The following is a 24,278-nucleotide window of genomic DNA, read 5'->3' on the forward strand; positions in this document are numbered from 1 at the left end:
GGGGGGGGGTGTGGTACCTGTCCTACCGGCGCTGTCTATTTCAATCTGGCGGCGGAGGCAGCGGGGGTCCCTGCAGTCTATTAAAAATCACGAGCGCTATCCGCCGGGCTATGCGGAAGCGCTTCTAGTGTGAAAACTCTGGCAGCACGCTGATTGGCTGAGATCAGCGTGCGCCGTGCTGCCAGAGTTTTCACACTAGAAGCGCTTCCGCATAGCCCGGCGGATAGCGCTCGTGATTTTTAATAGACTGCAGGGAACCCCGCTGCCTCCGCCGCCAGATTGAAATAGACAGCGCCGGTAGGACAGGTACCCGGGCGGCATTTTCCGCCCTCCAGTGGCCGGCGCCCTAGGCAAATGCCTAGGTTTGCCTAGTGGTGGCGCCGGCCCTGCCGGTTCTGTATAGGTCAGTGATGTGTCAGTGAGGACAGTGCTGCATGTGACGGGGCAGTGACATGATATGAGGAGGGGAATGGAGGCAGCAGGAACCCACAGACTAAGAGATATATAGTGGGAGGAGCAGGATCCTCAGCAGCACAGAGTATATCAGGAGATGAGTGATGTGTCAGTGAGGACAGGGCTGCATGTGACAGGGGCAGTGACATGATGTGAGATGGGGAATGGGGGCAGCAGGAAGCCACAGGCTGAGAGTTATATAGTGGGAGGAGCAGAGTCCCCAGCAGCACAGAGTATATCAGGAGATCAGTGATGTGTCAGTGAGGACAGGGCTGCATGTGGCAGTGACATGATGTGAGGAGGGGAATGGAGGCAGCAGGAAGCCACAAACTGAGAGTTATATGGGAGGAGCAGGGTCCCCAGCAGCACAGAGTATATCAGGAGATGAGTGATGTGTCCGTGAGGACAGTGCTGCATGTGAGAGGGGCAGTGACATGATGTGAGGAGGGGAATGGAGGCAGCAGGAAGTCACAGACTGAGAGTTATATGGGAGGAGCAGGGTCCCCAGCAGCACAGAGTATATCAGGAGATGAGTGATGTGTCAGTGAGGACAGGGCTGCATGTGACAGGGACAGGGACATGATGTGAGGAGGGGAATGGAGGCAGCAGGAAGCCACAGACTGAGAGTTATATAGTGGGAGGAGCAGGGTCCCCAGCAGCACAGAGTATATCAGGAGATGAGTGATGTGTCAGTGAGGACAGGGCTGCATGTGACAGGGGCAGTGACATGATGTGAGGAGGGGAATGGAGGCAGCAGGAAGCCACAGACTGAGAGTTATATAGTGGGAGGAGCAGGGTCCCCAGCAGCACAGAGTATATCAGGAGATGAGGGATGTGTCAGTGAGGACAGGGCTGCATGTGACAGGGGCAGTGACATGATGTGAGGGGAATGGAGGCAGCAGGAAGCCACAGACTGAGAGTTATATAATGGGAGGAGCACGGTCCCCAGCAGCACAGAGTATATCAGGAGATGAGGGATGTGTCAGTGAGGACAGAGCTGCATGTGACAGGGGCAGTGACATGATGTGAGGAGGGGAATGGAGGCAGCAGGAAGCCACAGACTGAGAGTTATATAATGGGAGGAGCACGGTCCCCAGCAGCACAGAGTATATCAGGAGATGAGGGATGTGTCAGTGAGGACAGGGCTGCATGTGACAGGGGCAGTGACATGATGTGAGGAGGGGAATGGAGGCAGCAGGAAGCCACAGACTGAGAGTTATATAGTGGGAGGAGCAGGGTCCCCAGCAGCACAGAGTATATCAGGAGATGAGGGATGTGTCAGTGAGGACAGGGCTGCATGTGACAGGGGCAGTGACATGATGTGAGGGGAATGGAGGCAGCAGGAAGCCACAGACTGAGAGTTATATAATGGGAGGAGCACGGTCCCCAGCAGCACAGAGTATATCAGGAGATGAGGGATGTGTCAGTGAGGACAGAGCTGCATGTGACAGGGGCAGTGACATGATGTGAGGAGGGGAATGGAGGCAGCAGGAAGCCACAGACTGAGAGTTATATAATGGGAGGAGCACGGTCCCCAGCAGTACAGAGATGTTTAACTTTCTAGGGCAGTGGTTCCAAAACTTTTTGGAATCATGGCACCCTAGAGAATCAAAACAAGTTTCATGGCTCCTCTAGACCAGAAACTTTTTTTATTGACAATTTAAAAAAATACACATTAAAGTAATTTGTGTTTATATGTAATTTTTATGTTCAATTATTTGGTAAAGGACATGATTCACATGTTTGTCCACATAAATTATGATAGACAAAACCAGTGCTTGTGGTTTTCAATTACTTTGACCATATATAATTTGGGTTGGCCCTGGACCACCAACCCAAGGAACCCCTGCAAGAGTCCTGAGGCACCCCAGGGTGCCATGGAACACAGTTTGGGAACCAATGTCCTATGGTAAGACATACATATTCAAATACACCTACGCAAATAGTTTTTTTTTGTTTTGAGGGGGGACTCGGTTGCATGCCCCGTTTAGAACTCTCCTCACCTTTACTGCCCCTCTCTGAGCTGCGGAGTGTCATCATTCACAGCAACAGTACATGTGCCCCCCCCCCCCCGAGCTCTGCATTGTGTCATCGCTGTCTGTGCTCCGGATTCCGATGCTTTGGAAACCATCTGTTTGGTCCCGGGAGAGATGACAGCAGCATAAGCAGCATGTGCTCAGCGCTGTACTTCCACATAAAGGCCTGCTTGTGGCACCGCCTCAGTCACCAGCCGCGCACCTGGTGATCGCATCGGAAGCAGCGTGCTCAGATTTCCAGCCACATGGGACAGTGTTTCCCAGCAAGGATGCGATGGTCCAAATGCAGCATCTTCCAATGAGGAGACACTTCATCACTACAGGATAATGCGTATTCCAGAGCAGCTCCAAGTCCAAACCTGGGGGGGGACAGTTCTCAGGACTCCTCCTAGGACAGCACAGGGGACTCCAAATACCCTGGGATATAAGAAGGGGGCCATTGCAGAGACATAGACCGGTGTCATTGTACACATAATATATGGAACGCAAACAGACAATGTGCACATGTCGTAGAGAATATACCGCACTAGTGCCTGCTCCAATATACAGCTCCACCTGCTGCCCATACACTATACAGCTCCACCTGCTGCACATACACTATACAGCTCCACCTGCTGCCCATACACTATACAGTTCCACCTGCTGCCCATACACTATACAGCTCCACCTGCTGCCCATACACTATACAGCTCCACCTGCTGCCCATACACTATACAGCTCCACCTGCTGCCCATACACTATACAGCTCCACCTGCTGCCCATACACTATACAGCTCCACCTGCTGCCTATACATTATACAGCTCCACCTGCTGCCCATACACTATACAGCTCCACCTGCTGCCCATACACTATACAGCTCCACCTGCTGCCCATACACTATGTACAGCTCCACCTGCTGCCTATACACTATACAGCTCCAGCTGCTGCCCATACACTATACAGCTCCACCTGCTGCCCATACACTATACAGCTCCAGCTGCTGCCCATACACTATACAGCTCCACCTGCTGCCCATACACTATACAGCTCCAGCTGCTGCCCATACACTATACAGCTCCACCTGCTGCCCATACACTATACAGCTCCACCTGCTGCCCATACACTATACAGCTCCACCTGCTGCCCATACACTATACAGCTCCACCTGCTGCCCATACACTATACAGCTCCACCTGCTGCCTATACATTATACAGCTCCACCTGCTGCCCATACATTATACAGCTCCACCTGCTGCCCATACACTATACAGCTCCACCTGCTGTCCATACACTATACAGCTCCACCTGCTGCCCATACACTATGTACAGCTCCACCTGCTGCCCATACACTATACAGCTCCACCTGCTGCCCATACACTATACAGCTCCACCTGCTGCCCATACACTATACAGCTCCACCTGCTGCCCATACACTATACAGCTCCACCTGCTGCCCATACACTATGTACAGCTCCACCTGCTGCCCATACACTATACAGCTCCACCTGCTGCCCATACACTATACAGCTCCACCTGCTGCCCATACACTATGTACAGCTCCACCTGCTGCCCATACACTATACAGCTCCACCTGCTGCCCATACACTATACAGCTCCACCTGCTGCCCATACACTATACAGCTCCACCTGCTGCCCATACACTATGTACAGCTCCACCTGCTGCCCATACACTATGTACAGCTCCACCCGCTGCCCATACACAATATACAGCTCCACCTGCTGCCCATACACTATACAGCTCCACCTGCTGCCCATACACTATACAGCTCCACCTGCTGCCCATACACTATACAGCTCCACCTGCTGCCCATACACTATACAGCTCCACCTGCTGCCCATACACTATGTACAGCTCCACCTGCTGCCTATACACTATACAGCTCCAGCTGCTGCCCATACACTATACAGCTCCAGCTGCTGCCCATACACTATACAGCTCCACCTGCAGCCCATACACTATACAGCTCCACCTGCTGCCCATACACTATACAGCTCCACCCGCTGCCCATACACGATACAGCTCCACCCGCTGCCCATACACTATACAGCTCCACCCGCTGCCCATACACTATACAGCTCCACCTGCTGCCCATACACTATGTACAGCTCCACCTGCTGCCCATACACTATACAGCTCCACCTGCTGCCCATACACTATACAGCTCCACCTGCTGCCCATACACTATACAGCTCCACCTGCTGCCCATACACTATACAGCTCCACCTGCTGCCCATACACAATGTACAGCTCCACCTGCTGCCCATACACAATGTACAGCTCCACCTGCTGCCCATACACAATGTACAGCTCCACCTGCTGCCCATACACAATGTACAGCTCCACCTGCTGCCCATACACTATACAGCTCCACCTGCTGCCCATACACTATATACAGCTCCACCTGCTGCCCATACACAATATACAGCTCCACCTGCTGCCCATACACAATGTACAGCTCCACCTGCTGCCCATACACTATACAGCTCCACCTGCTGCCCATACACAATGTACAGCTCCACCTGCTGCCCATACACTATACAGCTCCACCTGCTGCCCATACACAATGTACAGCTCCACCTGCTGCCCATACACTATACAGCTCCACCTGCTGCCCATACACTATACAGCTCCACCTGCTGCCCATACACTATACAGCTCCACCTGCTGCCCATACACTATACAGCTCCACCTGCTGCCCATACACTATACAGCTCCACCTGCTGCCCATACACTATACAGCTCCACCTGCTGCCCATACACTATACAGCTCCACCTGCTGCCCATACACTATACAGCTCCACCTGCTGCCCATACACTATACAGCTCCACCTGCTGCCCATACACTATACAGCTCCACCTGCTGCCTATACATTATACAGCTCCACCTGCTGCCCATACACTATACAGCTCCACCTGCTGCCCATACACTATACAGCTCCACCTGCTGCCCATACACTATGTACAGCTCCACCTGCTGCCTATACACTATACAGCTCCAGCTGCTGCCCATACACTATACAGCTCCACCTGCTGCCCATACACTATACAGCTCCAGCTGCTGCCCATACACTATACAGCTCCACCTGCTGCCCATACACTATACAGCTCCAGCTGCTGCCCATACACTATACAGCTCCACCTGCTGCCCATACACTATACAGCTCCACCTGCTGCCCATACACTATACAGCTCCACCTGCTGCCCATACACTATACAGCTCCACCTGCTGCCCATACACTATACAGCTCCACCTGCTGCCTATACATTATACAGCTCCACCTGCTGCCCATACACTATACAGCTCCACCTGCTGCCCATACACTATACAGCTCCAGCTGCTGCCCATACACAATACAGGATGGATAATGGATTATTCCGTGTTTTGGAATATATTTGTATTTCAATGACGTATGTTGAGGTATTGGGCTAACGTTGTATAAGCACATTAAACACATGAATTACACGCAAATATTATCTGTGCATGAAACAAGATTTTAAAACATGAAATAAAGTTTGTGTCCTATCTTAGGCCCTGACTTTAAATGCCAAGCAATCATTGTCCTCAGTAGTGCCAGTCATGTCCCCAGTAGTGCCAGTTACATATTATGTCCCCTGTATTTCCAGTTACAGATGTCCCCAGTAGTGCCAGTTACATATCATGTCCCCAGTAGTGCCAGTTACATATGTCCCCAGTAGTGCCAGTTACATATCGTGTCCCCAGTAGTGCACAGTTGCACATCATGTCCCCAGTAGTACCAGTTACATATCATGTCCTCAGTAGTGCCAGTTACATATGTCACCAGTAGTGCCAGTTACATATCATGTCCCCAGTAGTGCACAGTTGCACATCATGTCCCCAGTAGTGCCAGTTACAGATGTCCCCAGTAGTGCCAGTTACATATCATGTCCCCAGTAGTGCCAGTTACAGATGTCCCCAGTAGTGCCAGTTACATATAATGTCCCCAGTAGTGCCAGTTTCATATCATGTCCCCAGTATTGCCTGTTACAGATGTCCCCAGTAGTGCCAGTTACAGATGTCCCCAGTAGTGCCAGCTACATATCATGTCCCCAGTAGTGCCAGTTACATATGTCCCCAGTAGTGCAGTTTCACACCATGTTCCCAGTAGTGCCAGTTACAGATGTCCCCAGAAGTGCCAGTTACATATCATGTCCCAAGTAGTGCAAGTTACATAACATGTCCCCAGTAGTGTCAGTTACATATCATGTCCCCAGTAGTGCCAGTTACAGATGTCACCAGTGGTGCCAGTTACATATCATGTCCTCATTAGTGCCAGTTACATATCATGTCCCCAGTAGTGCCAGTTACATATCCTGCCCCCAGTAGTGCCAGCTACATATCATGTCCTCAGTAGTGCCAGTTACATGTCCCCAGTAGTGCCAGTTACATATCATGTCCCCAGTAGTGCACAGTTGCACATCATGTCCCCAGTAGTGCCAGTTACAGGTGTCCCCAGTAGTGCCGGTTACATATCATGTCCTCATTAGTGCCAGTTACAGATGTCCCCAGTAGTGCCAGTTACATATCATGTCCCCAGTAGTGCCAGTTACATATCATGTCCTTATTAGTGCCAGTTACATATCATGTCCCCAGTAGTGCCAGCTACATATCATGTCCCCAGTAGTGGCAGTTACATATCATGTCCCCAGTAGTGGCAGTTACATATCATGTCCCCAGTAGTGGCAGTTACATATCATGTCCCCAGTAGTGCCAGTTACAGATGTCCCCAGTAGTGCCAGTTACATATCATGTCCCCAGTAGTGCCGGTTACATATCATGTCCTCATTAGTGCCAGTTACAGATGTCCCCAGTAGTGTCAGTTACATATCATGTCCCCAGTAGTGCCAGTTACATATCATGTCCCAGTAGTGTCAGTTACATATCATGTCCCAGTAGTGTCAGTTACATATCATGTCCCCAGTAGTGTCAGTTACATATCATGTCCCCAGTAGTGCAGTTATATATCATGTCCTCATTAGTGCCAGTTACAGATGTCCCCAGTAGTGCCAGTTACATATCATGTCCCCAGTAGTGCCAGTTACATATCATGTCCCCAGTAGTGCAGTTACATATCATGTCCCTAGTAGTGTCAGTTACATATCATGTCCCCAGTAGTGTCAGTTACATATCATGTCCCCAGTAGTGCAGTTATATATCATGTCCTCATTAGTGCCAGTTACAGATGTCCCCAGTAGTGCCAATTACATATCATGTCCCCAGTAGTGCCAGTTACATATCATGTCCCCAGTAGTGCCAGTTACATATCATGTCCCCAGTAGTGTCAGTTACATATCATGTCCCCAGTAGTGCCAGTTACATATCATGTCCTCATTAGTGCCAGTTACAGATGTCCCCAGTAGTGCCAGTTACATATCATGTCCCCAGTAGTGCCAGTTTCATATCATGTCCTCATTAGTGCCAGTTTCATATCATGTCCCCAGCAGTGCCAGCTACATATCATGTCCCCAGTAGTGGCAGTTACATATCCTGTCCCCAGTAGTGGCAGTTACATATCATGTCCCCAGTAGTGGCAGTTACATATCATGTCCCCAGTAGTGCCAGTTACATATCATGTCCCCAGTAGTGCCAGTTACAGATGTCCCCAGTAGTGCCAGTTACATATCATGCCCCCAGTAGTGCCGGTTACATATCATGTCCTCATTAGTGCCAGTTACAGATGTCCCCAGTAGTGCCAGTTACATATCATGTCCCCAGTAGTGTCAGTTACATATCATGTCCCCAGTAGTGTCAGTTACATATCATGTCCCCAGTAGTGCAGTTATATATCATGTCCTCATTAGTGCCAGTTACAGATGTCCCCAGTAGTGCCAGTTACATATCATGTCCTCAATAGTGCCAGTTACATATCATGTCCCCAGTAATGCCAGCTACATATCATGTCCCCAGTAGTGGCAGTTACATATCATGTCCCGAGTAGTGCCAGTTACAGATGTCCCCAGTAGTGCCAGTTACATATCATGTCCCCAGTAGTGCCAGTTACAGATATACCAAGTATCTTTTTAGCCAAAAAAAAGTTAATTTTGGAGACTATGGTTTTCTTAATAATTTGGATAACTGATATTTGGATAAGGAATACACAACCTGTATTGCAATTTAAAACATTTTACATCCTGGGTGGGAGCTAACAATGAAAGGCAGACCCCCACCTCAGGGACAGATTCCGTATGAATGCACAGGACTTACCTGTACTCTCACACCCGCAGTAACACAGGGCCTTATTCTAGTTCTGTTTCTGACAAAATCCTTATTAGATGAACAAAACAAAAGGGGGGCAGATGTAAAATGTGCAGAGAGAATTAGATTTGGGTGGGGTTTTACTTCAAAGTGAGATCTATGGTGCAGTGTACAAATAAAGCAGCCAGTATTTACCTTGCACAGAAACAAAATAACTCACCCAAATCTAATTCTCTCTGCACAAGTAACATCTGCCCCCCTGCAGTGCACATGGTTTTGTCCATCTAAGAAGGATTTTGTCAGAAAGAGTGAACTAGAATAAGGCCCACAGTGTAGTCCGATGTGAGCCTGGTGGTGCAAGAATCAAATTCCTAGCTCATAATGTATGCTTCCTCTGGGTATACCAACCATGTAGGCACCTGCACGTGTCTCACTACCATGACTCCCAGTGCCCGCTACCATGACTCCCAGTGCTCGCTACCATGACTCCCAGTGCTCGCTACCATGACTCCCAGACAGTGCTCACTACCATTACTCACTATCATTATTCCCAGTGCTCGCTACCATTACTCACTATCATTACTCCCAGTGCTCGCTACCATTACTATCATTACTCCCAGTGCTCGCTACCATGACTCCCAGACAGTGCTCACTACCATTACTCACTATCATTATTCCCAGTGCTCGCTACCATTACTCACTATCATTACTCCCAGTGCTCGCTACCATTACTATCATTACTCCCAGTGCTCGCTACCATGACTCCCAGACAGTGCTCACTACCATTACTCACTATCATTACTCCCAGTGCTCGCTACCATTACTCACTATCATTACTCCCAGTGCTCGCTACCATTACTATCATTACTCCCAGTGCTCGCTACCATTACTATCATTACTCCCAGTGCTCGCTACCATTACTATCATTACTCCCAGTGCTCGCTACCATGACTCCCAGACAGTGCTCACTACCATTACTCACTATCATTACTCCCAGTGCTCGCTACCATTACTATCATTACTCCCAGTGCCCGCTACCATTACTATCATTACTCCCAGTGCTCGCTACCATTACTATCATTACTCCCAGTGCCCGCTACCATTACTATCATTATTCCCAGTGCTCGCTACCATTACTCACTATCATTACTCCCAGTGCTCGCTACCATTACTCACTATCATTACTCCCAGTGCTCGCTACCATTACTATCATTACTCCCAGTGCCCGCTACCATTACTATCATTACTCCCAGTGCCCGCTACCATTACTCCCAGTGCCTGCTACCATTACTCCCAGTGCCCACTACCATTGCTCCCTGGGCTCGCTACCATTACTCCCAGTGCCCGCTACCATTACTCCCAGTGCTCGCTACCATTACTATCATTACTCCCAGTGCCCGCTACCATTACTATCATTACTCCCAGTGCCCGCTACCATTACTATCATTACTCCCAGTGCCCGCTACCATTACTATCATTACTCCCAGTGCCCGCTACCATTACTATCATTATTCCCAGTGCTCGCTACCATTACTCACTATCATTACTCCCAGTGCTCGCTACCATTACTCACTATCATTACTCCCAGTGCTCGCTACCATTACTATCATTACTCTCAGTGCCCGCTACCATTACTATCATTACTCCCAGTGCCCGCTACCATTACTCCCAGTGCCTGCTACCATTACTCACTATCATTACTCCCAGTGCCCGCTACCATTGCTCCCTGGGCTCGCTACCATTACTCCCAGTGCCCGCTACCATTACTCCCAGTGCCCGCTACCATGCAGCATCTGGATTTGGAGCGGTCAGGCCCGTGAGCACCTCAGACACCTGGTACACCAACATCTCTCCTGTTCTGTATGACCCTGTATATAAACAGGGATAAGTGGCCACCAGACACTTTTTCACTTTCCTCCCTTGTCACTGCTGCATACATCTACCCCAGCATGACCACAGCACAGATGGGAGATTAGAGAGGCGATCAGAACAGACAACGGTCACATCCCTGCTCCAGCAGAGACTACAGGCCCCCATACATTACGCAGACTTGTCCTAAGGACAAGTCGGCCTAATGTCGGCCCGACTTCCCCTGAGCTCCCCCGGCAGCTCCTGATATGATTTGGCACTTGATGTGCCATTTTTCACATGTGATAAATCCGGGGGAGCTGCAGGCGGGGTGACGTCAGGTGGCGGGGAGTGGGGTTCGGTCCAGCTGCAGTGGACTGGAGAGGTAGCGGCAGGCGGGGACCAGAGACCTTGGTCCGGTTCGTGGGAGCTGCAAAAGGGGTAGAGAGGTGGCGGGGAGCAGGGTCCGGTCCAGCTGTAGGGGTAGTGGGCTAGCGGCAGGACTGGAGAGGTAGCGGCAGGCGGGGACCGCATAACAGGAGTCAAGGTAGCGGTGAGCGGGAGAATAGGAAACATCCTATTCAAAAGACTGGGTGGCGCTGATTGGCCGAGAGCTCAGCCAATCACCGGCAGCCCTGCCCACCCAGTCTTTTGAATAGGATGTTTCCTATTCTCCCACTCGCCGCTACCTGGACTCTGTTATGCGGTCCCCGCCTGCCGCTACCTCTCCAGTCCTGCCGCTAGCCCACTACCCCTGCAGCTGGAACGGACCCCGCTCTCTGCCACCTCTCCTGCCGCTAGCTCACTACCCCACTAGCGCAGCTCCCACGGACGGACCCTGCTCTCTGGACCCCGCTCCCCCAGGCCTGCTCCCTGCCGGCTGCACATAAGATTAATCATACGTGCAGACCTCCTGACATCACGATCTGATCAGATGCGCACAGGACCGCACATCGGATCAGATGTCATACCCTACGCGATTTGGGCAATTTCACCTGATTTCTCTGCCCAATACTCCAGAATCGGGCCCAAATCACGTAGTGTATGGGGGCCTTAAGATTACACAGAAGGTGTCTGAAGGGAGTAATCAGGAAACCATGTCATTTGGGGCAGTACAGTCGGCAATGAGTATATAGGTGTTGGGGGGCATCTCATATATTTGGCTACATCTGTCACTCAAAGTGTGTCTGACTCTCTAACGCTGGGTGGAGCCTCTGACTCACATGACTGACATGACAGAGAACCAGCCCAGTGAGCCCACAGTGCCAGGCACCCTCTGCCTCCCCCCCCTCACGCGACTCGCGGCACCCCCCCGCCCGCAATTCGCGGGGCCCCTCCCACGATTCGCGTGCTCCCCCGCGAACCCCCCTACTGCAATTCGCACCCCCCCCCCACGATTTGCGGCAACCCCAGCCCCCACGACCCCCCCCCCTCCGGCGATTCGGGGCACCCCACCCCCCCGCGACCCCCCCTCCTCCCGCGATTCGCGGCAGCCCGCCCCGCATCCCCCCCTTCCGCGGTTCGCTGCAACCCCCGTGCCCATCCCCCCTGCGATTCCCGGCACCCCCAACCCCCCCCGTGATTCGCAGCAAACCCCCCCGGCCCCGTGACCCCCCCTCCCGCGATTCGCTGCAACTCCCGCCCCCCCTCCCGCAATTCGCAGCACCCACTCCCGTGACCACCCCCTCCCGCAATTCATGGCACAACCCCCCCCGCCGCGATTCAGAGCAACCCGAGGATCAAATGGTGCATGCAAAACACTAACACGGCTATGGACGACGATGAAAAAGGTTGACATGAGTTTTTGAAGATTTATTTTTCATTTTAAGAATGTTTTCATATTCATTCTCCTGTGTGGACATGGTCGCCAATGAAGTGCCACACTTATGTCAACATTTAATGTGTTGACCTTTCTGTGTTGATTTTTTTTTGTACAGATAGCGCAGGGCTTGTCTTTGCTGGGGATGGCGGAGGACTCGCCACCCGCCATCCCCCGCCCCGCGCCATCTGTATGTCGGAAGGGGACGCGCGTGCACGAGGTGCACGCGCGTCCCGTTCCGACGGAGCTTTTGCCCGGGTCCCCGCCGGCTTCCCCGGGTCCCCGCCGGTCCACACCGCCCCCCCGCAGCCCCCCGCAGCCCTGCCCGTCTCCCTGAAGCTGGAGACGGGCAGGACTGCACCCGCCGCGCCGCCTCGCCGCCCGGCTATTGAGACGCTCGTGCGTGGGAGACGCACGAGCGTCTCATTCAGCCAGAGCGCCAGATTGCTGGCGGATCGCCAGGGACACGGTCCTGGCGCTCCGCCAGCAATAACAAGCCCTGCTCCATCTGTAGCAAATTTTTTTCCAGCGACAACTATGTGCACGTCAACCTACACATCATCAACCAATTCTTTGTATAATATAGAACACCTGTTCTGTTTTACTGTAGGTGTTTTAAGTCAGATATTTTACTGCCACTATTACTGTTTATGTAAATGCATTCTGAATGACAGCAACATCCTACCATCCTTCTACAAGAATATATAACCAACTAGGTTGATTCATCGCGCCCCGTGCCCCCCCTCTCCCGCAATTCACGCCCCCCCTCCCACGATTCACGTCACCCCCGCGCACCCCCCCTCCCACAATTCGCAACGCCCCCTGCCACACTTTGCGGACCCCCGCCGCCTCTCTTGATTCACGGCACCCCCCGCAATTCATGGCACGCCTAAGCCCCTCTTTAGTCCCCCGTATACTCACACACCCCTATCACTACCCAACTTCCTGCTCTCCTGAACCGTAACTTCCACCACTGGGGAGTCGCTGATGCTGTTTTGCCCACATGCCCCTATCATGCCTCATAGCCCAGCCTCCTGCTCTCATGCACCCTAACTCCCACCCAGTAGGAGGAGACACTGAATCAAGGCCACCATACTGTACTGCCACGCTGGACCCTCACCCACTGGCAGAAGCTGCACAGTGTCCCCCACGCTCCTCTTTAATCCCCCTTATGTTCACACACCCCTATCACTACCCAGCCTCCTGTTTCCGTGTTGTGACCTCCGCCAGTGGGGAGCCTTTGACTCAGAAACACCCTACTATACTATTGCGCACACACACACACCTAAACAACATGCACACACAGCCCCCCCCACACCCACAAATGTCACTGTACCATCCACACTATCAATGTACATCTTACTCTAACCGCTTTTTAATTAAACAAAACAATACACACCCCCTTCCACATCATATGCTCTCTATTTAACACATTTCACCTATAACTCAAGTTGCAATACAGGCATCTTACATACAATTCTAACCATATTTCTCATATACAAACGGTCACAAATTAAGGGGGCGCAGCCCCTCACGCCGGTGTGAAGAGCACCCGTAGGGCGTGATGAATCTCCTAGTAGAATAATAAGTGGGAAAGCTTTGAGGAAGAGGTTTTAATAATATATTCAAAGACTCTTGACCCCCTCTGCTGTGGGATTCGGCTTAAGGTGGGTTACCCCATCCATGTCCAATGTATAGTAGTGGGGCCCAACGCTTCTCAGTTGCAGACAGGGGTCAGCTCATAGTCTCCATCGTTCGCAACCTTTAAGAAATGCCGCTGAAGAGAACGAGTCTTGTAACATTGCACTGAATGCAGAAACCCGGTGCCTTCCGTGAGCAGACATTACAGCGTGTGAGGAATAGGAACAGGACAGATTGCATGTCCCGTTGGGGAAGACTGGGGACATTTGGAAGCAATTGCACCAACAGAGAGCTGCCATATGGGATCCCCCCCCATTACAATGAGCTAATCTCTATGGGGCTCGCTCTGATGTGGTTTGTTACATGGTTGTGGTTATTGTTTATCTTGGTTTCGGACTTGTTTGAAGTTTGTGTATCCGGCTGTGTAAGATGCGAGTGTAGAAGGCAGATGAGATGACGGCTGTAGTTTAAGGCCGATACACACTGGGCTGAAAGCAGATCATTTACCATTTCAGCAGCTCTCAGGGCCAAAGTTGCCCAGTGATGACGCGAATGCGCACTCCTACATCACCAGCATTTGAACGACGGGGTAGACCGCTTTCCATAGCCTCCTGCAGGCCATAGCTGCACAAAAACATGGATGGGCAAAAAATTGCTCAATGTGTATGCACCTTTATAAAGACATTAGTGGGCTGATAAGTATTTCTTCTCCAGAGTTCTACTAACGGCACCAGACATTATTGTAACATTGGATAGTGCACCAGGATTGTACTGATTGGGGGCAGTTCTAATATCCTTCCCCTCCAGATGCCAGCAGTCATATCACTGTAGCCCAGCCAGCATAGGAGACACCAGATGTCCACCAGTGAGAGCCGGAATGTCAGCAGACTATGGACACATCTCCTGCCCCACACAGCTAGCAGACAGAAGAGACGTCTTAGTATATGGGCACCATACGTTACAGATCACACAGCGACACCTCCCTATCGGGGCTACACACGCAGGACCCCCAGCAGGCTGGTAGCAGCTCCCATCCCCCAATCACAGCGACACCTCCCTATCTGGGCTACACACGCAGGACCCCCAGCAGGCTGGTAGCAGCTCCCATCCCCCAATCACAGCGACACCTCCCTATTGGGGCTACACACGCAGGACCCCCAGCAGGCTGGTAGCAGCTCCCATCCCCAATCACAGCGACACCTCCCTATCGGGGCTACACACGCAGGACCCCCCAGCAGGCTGGTAGCAGCTCCCATCCCCCAATCACAGCGACACCTCCCTATTGGGGCTACACACGCAGGACCCCCAGCAGGCTGGTAGCAGCTCCCACACCCCTAGTCACAGCGATACCACCCTATTGGGGCTACACACGCAGGACCCTCAGCAGGCTGGTAGCAGCTCCCATCCCCCCAATCACAGCGACACCTCCCTATTGGGGCTACACACGCAGGACCCCCAGCAGGCTGGTAGCAGCTCCCATCCCCCAATCACAGCGACACCTCCCTATTGGGGCTACACACGCAGGACCCCCAGCAGGCTGGTAGCAGCTCCCATCCCCCAATCACAGCGACACCTCCCTATCGGGGCTACACACGCAGGACCCCCAGCAGGCTGGTAGCAGCTCCCACACCCCCAGTCACAGCGATACCTCCCTATTGGGGCTACACACGCAGGACCCCCCAGCAGGCTGGTAGCAGCTCCCATCCCCCAATCACAGCGACACCTACCTATTGGGGCTACACACGCAGGACCCCCAGCAGGCTGGTAGCAGCTCCCACACCCCCAGTCACAGCGACACCTCCCTATTGGGGCTACACACGCAGGACCCCCAGCAGGCTGGTAGCAGCTCCCACACCCCCAGTCACAGCGACACCTCCCTATTGGGGCTACACACGCAGGACCCCCAGCAGGCTGGTAGCAGCTCCCATCCCCCAATCACAGCGACACCTCCCTATTGGGGCTACACACGCAGGACCCCCAGCAGGCTGGTAGCAGCTCCCACACCCCCAGTCACAGCGATACCTCCCTATTGGGGCTACACACGCAGGACCCTCAGCAGGCTGGTAGCAGCTCCCATCCCCCAATCACAGCGACACTTCCCTATTGGGGCTACACACGCAGGACCCCCAGCAGGCTGGTAGCAGCTCCCATCCCCCAATCACAGCGACACCTCCCTATTGGGGCTACACACGCAGGACCCCCAGCAGGCTGGTAGCAGCTCCCACACCCCCAGTCACAGCGATACCACCCTATTGGGGCTACACACGCAGGACCCTCAGCAGGCTGGTAGCAGCTCCCACACCCCCAGTCACAGCGATACCTCCCTATTGGGGCTACACACGCAGGACCCTCAGCAGGCTGGTAGCAGCTCCCATCCCCAATCACAGCGACACCTCCCTATCGGGGCTACACACGCAGGACCCCCAGCAGGCTGGTAGCAGCTCCCATCCCCCAATCACAGCGACACCTCCCTATTGGGGCTACACACGCAGGACCCCCCAGCAGGCTGGTAGCAGCTCCCACACCCCTAGTCACAGCGATACCACCCTATTGGGGCTACACACGCAGGACCCTCAGCAGGCTGGTAGCAGCTCCCATCCCCCAATCACAGCGACACCTCCCTATTGGGGCTACACACGCAGGACCCCCAGCAGGCTGGTAGCAGCTCCCACACCCCCAGTCACAGCGATACCTCCCTATTGGGGCTACACACGCAGGACCCTCAGCAGGCTGGTAGCAGCTCCCATCCCCCAATCACAGCGACACCTCCCTATTGGGGCTACACACGCAGGACCCCCAGCAGGCTGGTAGCAGCTCCCATCCCCCAATCACAGCGACACCTCCCTATTGGGGCTACACACGCAGGACCCCCAGCAGGCTGGTAGCAGCTCCCATCCCCCAATCACAGCGACACCTCCCTATTGGGGCTACACACGCAGGACCCCCAGCAGGCTGGTAGCAGCTCCCATCCCCCAATCACAGCGACACCTCCCTATTGGGGCTACACACGCAGGACCCCCAGCAGGCTGGTAGCATCTCCCACACCCCCAGTCACAGCGATACCTCCCTATTGGGGCTACACACGCAGGACCCTCAGCAGGCTGGTAGCAGCTCCCATCCCCCAATCACAGCGACACCTCCCTATTGGGGCTACACAAGCAGGACCCCCCAGCAGGCTGGTAGCAGCTCCCACACCCCTAGTCACAGCGATACCACCCTATTGGGGCTACACACGCAGGACCCTCAGCAGGCTGGTAGCAGCTCCCATCCCCCAATCACAGCGACACCTCCCTATTGGGGCTACACACGCAGGACCCCCAGCAGGCTGGTAGCAGCTCCCACACCCCCAGTCACAGCGATACCTCCCTATTGGGGCTACACACGCAGGACCCTCAGCAGGCTGGTAGCAGCTCCCATCCCCCAATCACAGCGACACCTCCCTATTGGGGCTACACACGCAGGACCCCCAGCAGGCTGGTAGCAGCTCCCATCCCCCAATCACAGCGACACCTCCCTATTGGGGCTACACACGCAGGACCCCCAGCAGGCTGGTAGCAGCTCCCATCCCCCAATCACAGCGACACCTCCCTATTGGGGCTACACACGCAGGACCCCCAGCAGGCTGGTAGCATCTCCCACACCCCCAGTCACAGCGATACCACCCTATTAGGGCTACACACGCAGGACCCTCAGCAGGCTGGTAGCAGCTCCCACACCCCCAGTCACAGCGATACCTCCCTATTGGGGCTACACACGCAGGACCCCCCAGCAGGCTGGTAGCAGCTCCCACACCCCCAGTCACAGCGATACCTCCCTATTGGGGCTACACACGCAGGACCCTCAGCAGGCTGGTAGCAGCTCCCAGCCACCAATCACACAGGGTCATCTCCCCCAATACACCAGTCACTGTATAGCGCCCTACCCCTGGCACCACCACAAGAGCAGGCACTGTACACAGGCCGCATGCAATAGGACCGCGCTGTGTGCTTACTACAGAACCGCCTAGGAGTACAGCCATTAGTGCTACACACGCAGGACCCCCAGCAGGCTGGTAGCAGCTCCTATCCCCCCCACACATGGAAACCAGGAGTCACCGGAGGGTTTTACACAGTTTATTGGACCTGAAACATTTGCTTTACGCTTAGAACTTCTGGAACTGCTTCTTGGTTCCGGCAGCTTTTGTCACTTTCAGGACGTTGAAGCGGACAGTTTTGCTGAGCGGCCGGCACTCTCCGACAGTGACAATGTCCCCAACCTGGACATCCCTGTAACACAAGTACAGCAAGTCTGTTAGAGAACGCAGATGGGACAATGGGTCAGACATTCCTCAGATTGTGGCAGCGTGCAGACTGGCCCAACAGAGATCTGTGATCAGTGAGACTACAGATGTGGATTTGGGGGCCATTACTAGAAGCCTCCCCCCATATCACAGAATGCCTGCACCCAACCTGTGGTTCCTAAACCCTAACCGGCTGATTGCGCCCCCATGCACATTGTTACATAGAATTGGGACACTCAGTAACCACATGGACAGAGGTCCTCCCTCAGATCAGCATCCTGTGAGTGCTCTGCACCCAGACATTGCCCCATGGTAGACCATCGCAGGTGAGACAGGAGCTGCCTGGGAATGGACTCTGTCTGAAGAATTTATATTTCCTTACAAAGTGTAATGAGATTGTATATAACAAGGTGTAATATCCCCTGCTGTACAGTCTGTGTGCATCAGTGGATCCCAGATGCCCTCAAGGACCACAACAGAACATACGTACCACTCCTACACAGGCGCTGCCCTCTATCACTCACACCGTACCGCCCTCCCATCATACAGCTCCTACACAGGCGCTGCCCGCCCTCCCATCATACAGCTCCTACACAGGCGCTGCCCGCCCTCCCATCATACAGCTCCTACACAGGCGCTGCCCTCCCTCCCATCATACAGCTCCTACACAGGCGCTGCCCTCCCTCCCATCATACAGCTCCTACACAGGCGCTGCCCTCCCTCCCATCATACAGCTCCTACACAGGCGCTGCCCTCCCTCCCATCATACAGCTCCTACACAGGCGCTGCCCTCCCTCCCATCATACAGCTCCTACACAGGCGCTGCCCTCCCTCCCATCATACAGCTCCTACACAGGCGCTGCCCTCCCTCCCATCATACAGCTCCTACACAGGCGCTGCCCTCCCTCCCACTCATGCTATCATACTTCTCCTATGCAGGCGCTGCCCTCCCACTCACACCATAAAGCTCCTACACAGGCGCTGCCCTCCCTCACACCATACCGCTCCTATGCAGGAGCTGCCCTCCCACTCACACCATACCGCTCCTACACAGGCGCTGCCCTCCCTCACACCATACCGCTCCTACACAGGCGCTGCCCTCCCTCACACCATACCGCTCCTACACAGGCGCTGCCCTCCCACTCACACCATACCGCTCGTACACAGGCGCTGCCTTCCTGCACTCACACAGCGCCTGAATTAAAGTTTCCCACATACAGGAACAAGCAGAGAAGTACCAGATGGCTGCACAGTGCTTACCTGAAGCAGGGGGAGAGGTGCACAGACATGTTCTTGTGGCGTTTCTCAAATCGGTTGTACTTGCGAATGTAATGCAAGTAGTCCCGGCGGATGACGATTGTGCGCTGCATCTTCATCTTTGTGACCACGCCTGAAAGATAGGGATGTCAAATAGAGTCCTGCAGTGTAACGCCAGTACCACCCGCCGGCCGGAGATTATTACATTTCGGTGCCACCATTACTGACTTACCAGAAAGGATTCGGCCACGGATGGAGACATTGCCAGTGAAGGGACACTTCTTGTCGATGTACGTGCCATCAATCGCCTGGAAGACAAGCCGGATAGATGGGTAAATATCGGACAGTATTTCCTACATCAACGCTTCACTAACAGATCACTGTAATGTGCCCCAGTAATAAATCCACTTCTGCTCCAGCAAGGAGATCCGGAAAACATGCCCTGTTAGCTTGTCCCATGGACTGGATTCAGCAATGTTACCAACTACGTAACCCTATGACGCAGCAAGGCCGATATGTAGCCCAGCTCTCTTGTTGTGACTAGGGGAGAGGCACCTGGGTCTAGCAAGAACCAGAGACTGGGCGGACTCCCATAGGGCATAATGCATGCGACTAGCCCAGATAGAGCCAGCTGGGGCTATACGCATATACGCCTGGTTTGCCGCAGGGTGTGTGATCATTTATAGGCACACGGAGCCCAGAAACTGAACTGTGCCAGCCGGACGCATGTGTGTGCGCATCATGGCAGCATCTATAGAACCCAACACTTCTAACATCTCCTGAAAATACTCCCAGAACTAGGGACTAGATGGGGGCCTCACTAACTGCATAAAGGGGACTTCCAACCTATTTTCCCTTTTACACACTGAATACAGGATGGGTGTGAAAATCATTTAGAATACCCAAGAAAAGGAAAAAAATATCAAAATCCAATGCTTAAATAACCTGTACATCGCAGCATGGTCGCCTCGCTGAACCGCCCTGGAGAATGTAGTCTGCCCACTCCTGCAGATGTTTTATAGGGATGGAGGAGAACACAGGTGGACCAGCCCACAGTATCTGCTCAATACCCTGTGGGGCGCTACCACCCGGGAGTCGCTGACTATATTCAGTGTACACAACAGACGATATAGTAAAAGATACCGTTCAGAAGGGCCCTTCTGCTATATGGTGTGTATGAGGCTAGAAGTCAGGGAAGGAGTACAGGAATCATACCTGTGACAGTGTTGCACCACGCGTCTCACACCAACGCTGTACGATGACAGACCAGGCTGTCAGCTCAACGCACAGGAATTTATGAAACACTACAAAGTTAAACTTACAAAACGTGAACCACAGCCCCGTGCCCTCATCTACCAAGTGGTAACGCCGGTACAAGGTTACATTATTTACCACCAAGTCTGGGTACACTTCTCTGCAGAAATATTTGTAGACTGACCAGGCAGAGTTCTGCCGTGATGGACATAACGAGGCGACCATTTACATATACCTGCCCATCGGCACTGAACGACATCAGACTCATTGCTTGTACAGCATCAATATTGTGTGTGTGTGTGTGATAGATATATATATATATAAGTGCTGCAGTCATTACATCTCTGGGGGTCTTAAATCCCAGACCAATGTTCTTGTGGTATCGGGGAAGTTTCTCCTTGGCAGTCTCTCCGAGAAGCACGCGCTTCTTGTTCTGGAAGATGGTAGGCTGCTTCTGATAGGCCCTCTCCGTCTGTAATAGCAAACACGACATATATAGGGACCATTATATGAAGGATGAGGACATAGAAAACAGCGAGATGTAGATGTAGTGATAGTCCTGTAACAGAACCACACAGCACAAAAGTAAAGGCCCATACAGCAAGTGTGAATGGCTTACAGACCACAGCTGCCCAGTGTGTACGGCCCGGCGATGAGCGATGCATGGCCATCCGCCCCCCTGCTGACTAGCGCTGGGCAGGGGAAAGCGGCTCTGTACGCACTGAGCAGCTCCCCCCACCGATCATTGCTGTCCATACTCACTAAGCAAAATAGCCCAGTGTGTGTGGACCTTAACACTAAACGTGTGACTTTGTATAAGTGCGACAGCGTACATGACACTGTGCAGCAGGTGATTGCTATGGCATAACCACATGTGAACCTACAATAGGACCTCAAATAAGAACCAAATGGCCTATAGTCTGCCAAAGTATACTTACACTGGGAGTAGATACACACAGTAAGGGACGTGGTAGGAATTAAACCCATGACCTCAGCACTGAGACAGACACCAACATCACACCATGGGCCAAACGTAATAGCCTCCGAGTCTGGTGGCCATGCCGGGCAATCATTTACAAGACACAACCATGCCCTGTACTTAACCACCCCTTTGGCCGGTATCCCGCAGCTACGGAGGAGCCTTGTGCCCACAACGCACTAACCATAGAGGCTGTAGGGGAGGCTAGTGAGCCGCGGTCACCATAGAGGCTGTAGGGGAGGCGCTAGTGAGCCGCGGTCACCATAGAGGCTGTAGGGGAGGCGCTAGTGAGCCGCGGTCACCATAGAGGCTGTAGGGGAGGCTAGTGAGCCGCGGTCACCATAGAGGCTGTAGGGGAGGCTAGTGAGCCGCAGTCACCATAGAGGCTGTAGGGGAGGCTAGTGAGCCGCGGTCACCATAGAGGCCGTAGGGGAGGCTAGTGAGCCGCAGTCACCATAGAGGCCGTAGGGGAGGCTAGTGAGCCGCAGTCACCATAGAGGCCGTAGGGGAGGCTAGTGAGCCGCGGTCACCATAGAGGCTGTAGGGGAGGCTAGTGAGCCGCAGTCACCATAGAGGCTGTAGGGGAGGCTAGTGAGCCGCGGTCACCATAGAGGCTGTAGGGGAGGCTAGTGAGCCGCGGTCACCATAGAGGCTGAAGGGGAGGCTAGTGAGCCGCGGTCACCATAGAGGCTGTAGGGAAGGCTAGTGAGCCGCGGTCACCATAGAGGCTGTAGGGGAGGCTAGTGAGCCGCGGTCACCATAGAGGCTGTAGGGGAGGCTAGTGAGCCGCGGTCACCATAGAGGCTGAAGGGGAGGCTAGTGAGCCGCGGTCACCATAGAGGCTGAAGGGGAGGCTAGTGAGCCGTGGTAAGCTGTAAGGCACACTACCGGTTAACAGGACACAGGCAGCGCTCCTATGTAAAAGAGGTGGTTCCTTACAGATAATAGGCGCTAGAATGGGTTCAATCCCACAAAACCTGGATCAATAACAGAATAACAGCGCTGGTGTTTGGGAGAAATGAAAGTAAAACTATAGCATGGAATAAGTAAATAACATTTTATTTAATCATTATAATAGCAGTGCAATAAAACTTGCAATAAAAACGGGCTCTTATGGGAGGCTCAGTGCCTGAGCCGTGACTTATACCAGGGAGGGATCTCATTATTCCCACCAGCCAGCATCCGAGCCTTCCTGCTGCTCAGTGTGAGCAACCCTGCTACTGAGGCGTAGGGAGGACAGGCAGGGAGGACAGGTAGGGAGGACAGGCAGGGAGGACAGGTAGGGAGGACAGGCAGGGCCTCCATTTGTTCTTTTAGTTTCCTTGTGGGGAGCAATAGGATTCATATATGGACCAATGTCATTTTTTTTTCTTTTCACTGTGTGGGGGGCGTAAAAGGTGTTGCACTGCATCCAAGCCAGACAGACACAGTAGTGATAGCATAAAATACATCCTGCTGCCACCCTGAAGTCTCATGTGCAACCCCAGAGACCGGCCCGACCTCACCTCCCTTTACATATGTTTGTGCAGGGCTTACATACAGTGGATAAGAACATGTGTAACACGGGGGCACAGAGACCAGCGCAGGGTAAGGCAGGCACAGAGACCAGCGCTGGGTAAGGCGGGTGCCTAGTGCAGGGTTTACACTGGAAGCTCTCACGAGCAGGGCCCTCTGCCCCCATGTGGGACTCTGCTCTCCCGCAGCACAGGGGAGGTCAGTGTGTGTGCACGCAGCACGGGGGGTGGTAGGGTCTCCCCCGCTTGGGCACGTATTGGGGCAGCGCACACGTTAGAGCCAGCACAGGGATCCCATGTGCGGCCGGGTCACACGGGTACATCCAGCACATGGGGCCCACGGGGTACATCCAGCACATGGGGCCCACGGGGTACATCCAGCACATGGGGCCCACAGTCTGCCCCCGGCCTACACGCGGCGCCCCCTCCACAGCCCCCGCAGCCGCCCGAGCATCCCGCACCCTCCCACCAGCCCTGCAGTACACCATCACGCCGCTGGAGCCCCGGGTGAGGCGACTGTATCTCCCGCAGCTCCGGAGCCCTCACCTGGATGTCCGCCATCTTGAGCAGCCGGGGAAAAAAGAGACTCGATTCTGCCACGGGGATTCCTAAGCAGGCGCAGGGGCGGAGATGACGTCAGGCGGCGCGCCGGCGTCAGGTGGGCGGGGAATGCAAATAGACGTGTGACGTAACAGCCGCCAACCCCATCATGTATGAATGTGTGAGGGGGAGGGGCTACCACAGCTGAGCTGAGCTGAGCTGAGGGGAGGACGCGACTGGGGCAGTGTGGTGACTGCTAACGGTGTATGGCGCACACGTATACCACAGCGCTGTACAGAGACTATTACCAGTTATTATATGGCGCACACGTATACCACAGCGCTGTACAGAGACTATTACCAGTTATTATATGGCGCACACGTATACCACAGCGCTGTACAGAGACTATTACCAGTTATTATATGGCGCACACGTATACCAC

At 53.5% G+C, this 24,278-nt stretch overlaps 1 protein-coding gene across 1 annotated transcript; it reads right to left on the reverse strand.

Moving 5' to 3' along the window:
* Positions 1-18,109: 18,109 nt before the first annotated feature.
* On the reverse strand, positions 18,110-23,990 carry RPS11 (ribosomal protein S11). The gene is made up of 5 exons (XM_083157903.1): positions 23,843-23,990; positions 21,144-21,275; positions 19,782-19,857; positions 19,553-19,682; positions 18,110-18,278 (listed from the first exon to the last, which is right to left on the reverse strand). Exons 1-5 carry the CDS (start codon positions 23,855-23,857, stop codon positions 18,155-18,157), a joined length of 477 nt encoding a protein of 158 aa, XP_083014029.1. The 5' UTR covers positions 23,858-23,990; the 3' UTR covers positions 18,110-18,154.
* Between the last annotated feature and the right edge of the window lie 288 nt (positions 23,991-24,278).

This window comes from Crinia signifera, chromosome 8, assembly GCF_055691185.1.
Source record: "Crinia signifera chromosome 8, ASM5569118v1, whole genome shotgun sequence".
NCBI classification, from domain to species: Eukaryota; Metazoa; Chordata; class Amphibia; order Anura; family Myobatrachidae; genus Crinia; species Crinia signifera.

Bases quoted from the DNA above. Each gene is read 5' to 3' on its own strand.
- RPS11 (XM_083157903.1), bottom strand. The intron at 19,858-21,143 runs GTAATGACTGCA...CTTGTCTTCCAG, and splicing joins GATTTAAGACCCCCAGAGAT to GCGATTGATGGCACGTACAT. The intron at 19,683-19,781 runs GTAAGTCAGTAA...CCTATCTTTCAG, and splicing joins CCGTGGCCGAATCCTTTCTG to GCGTGGTCACAAAGATGAAG.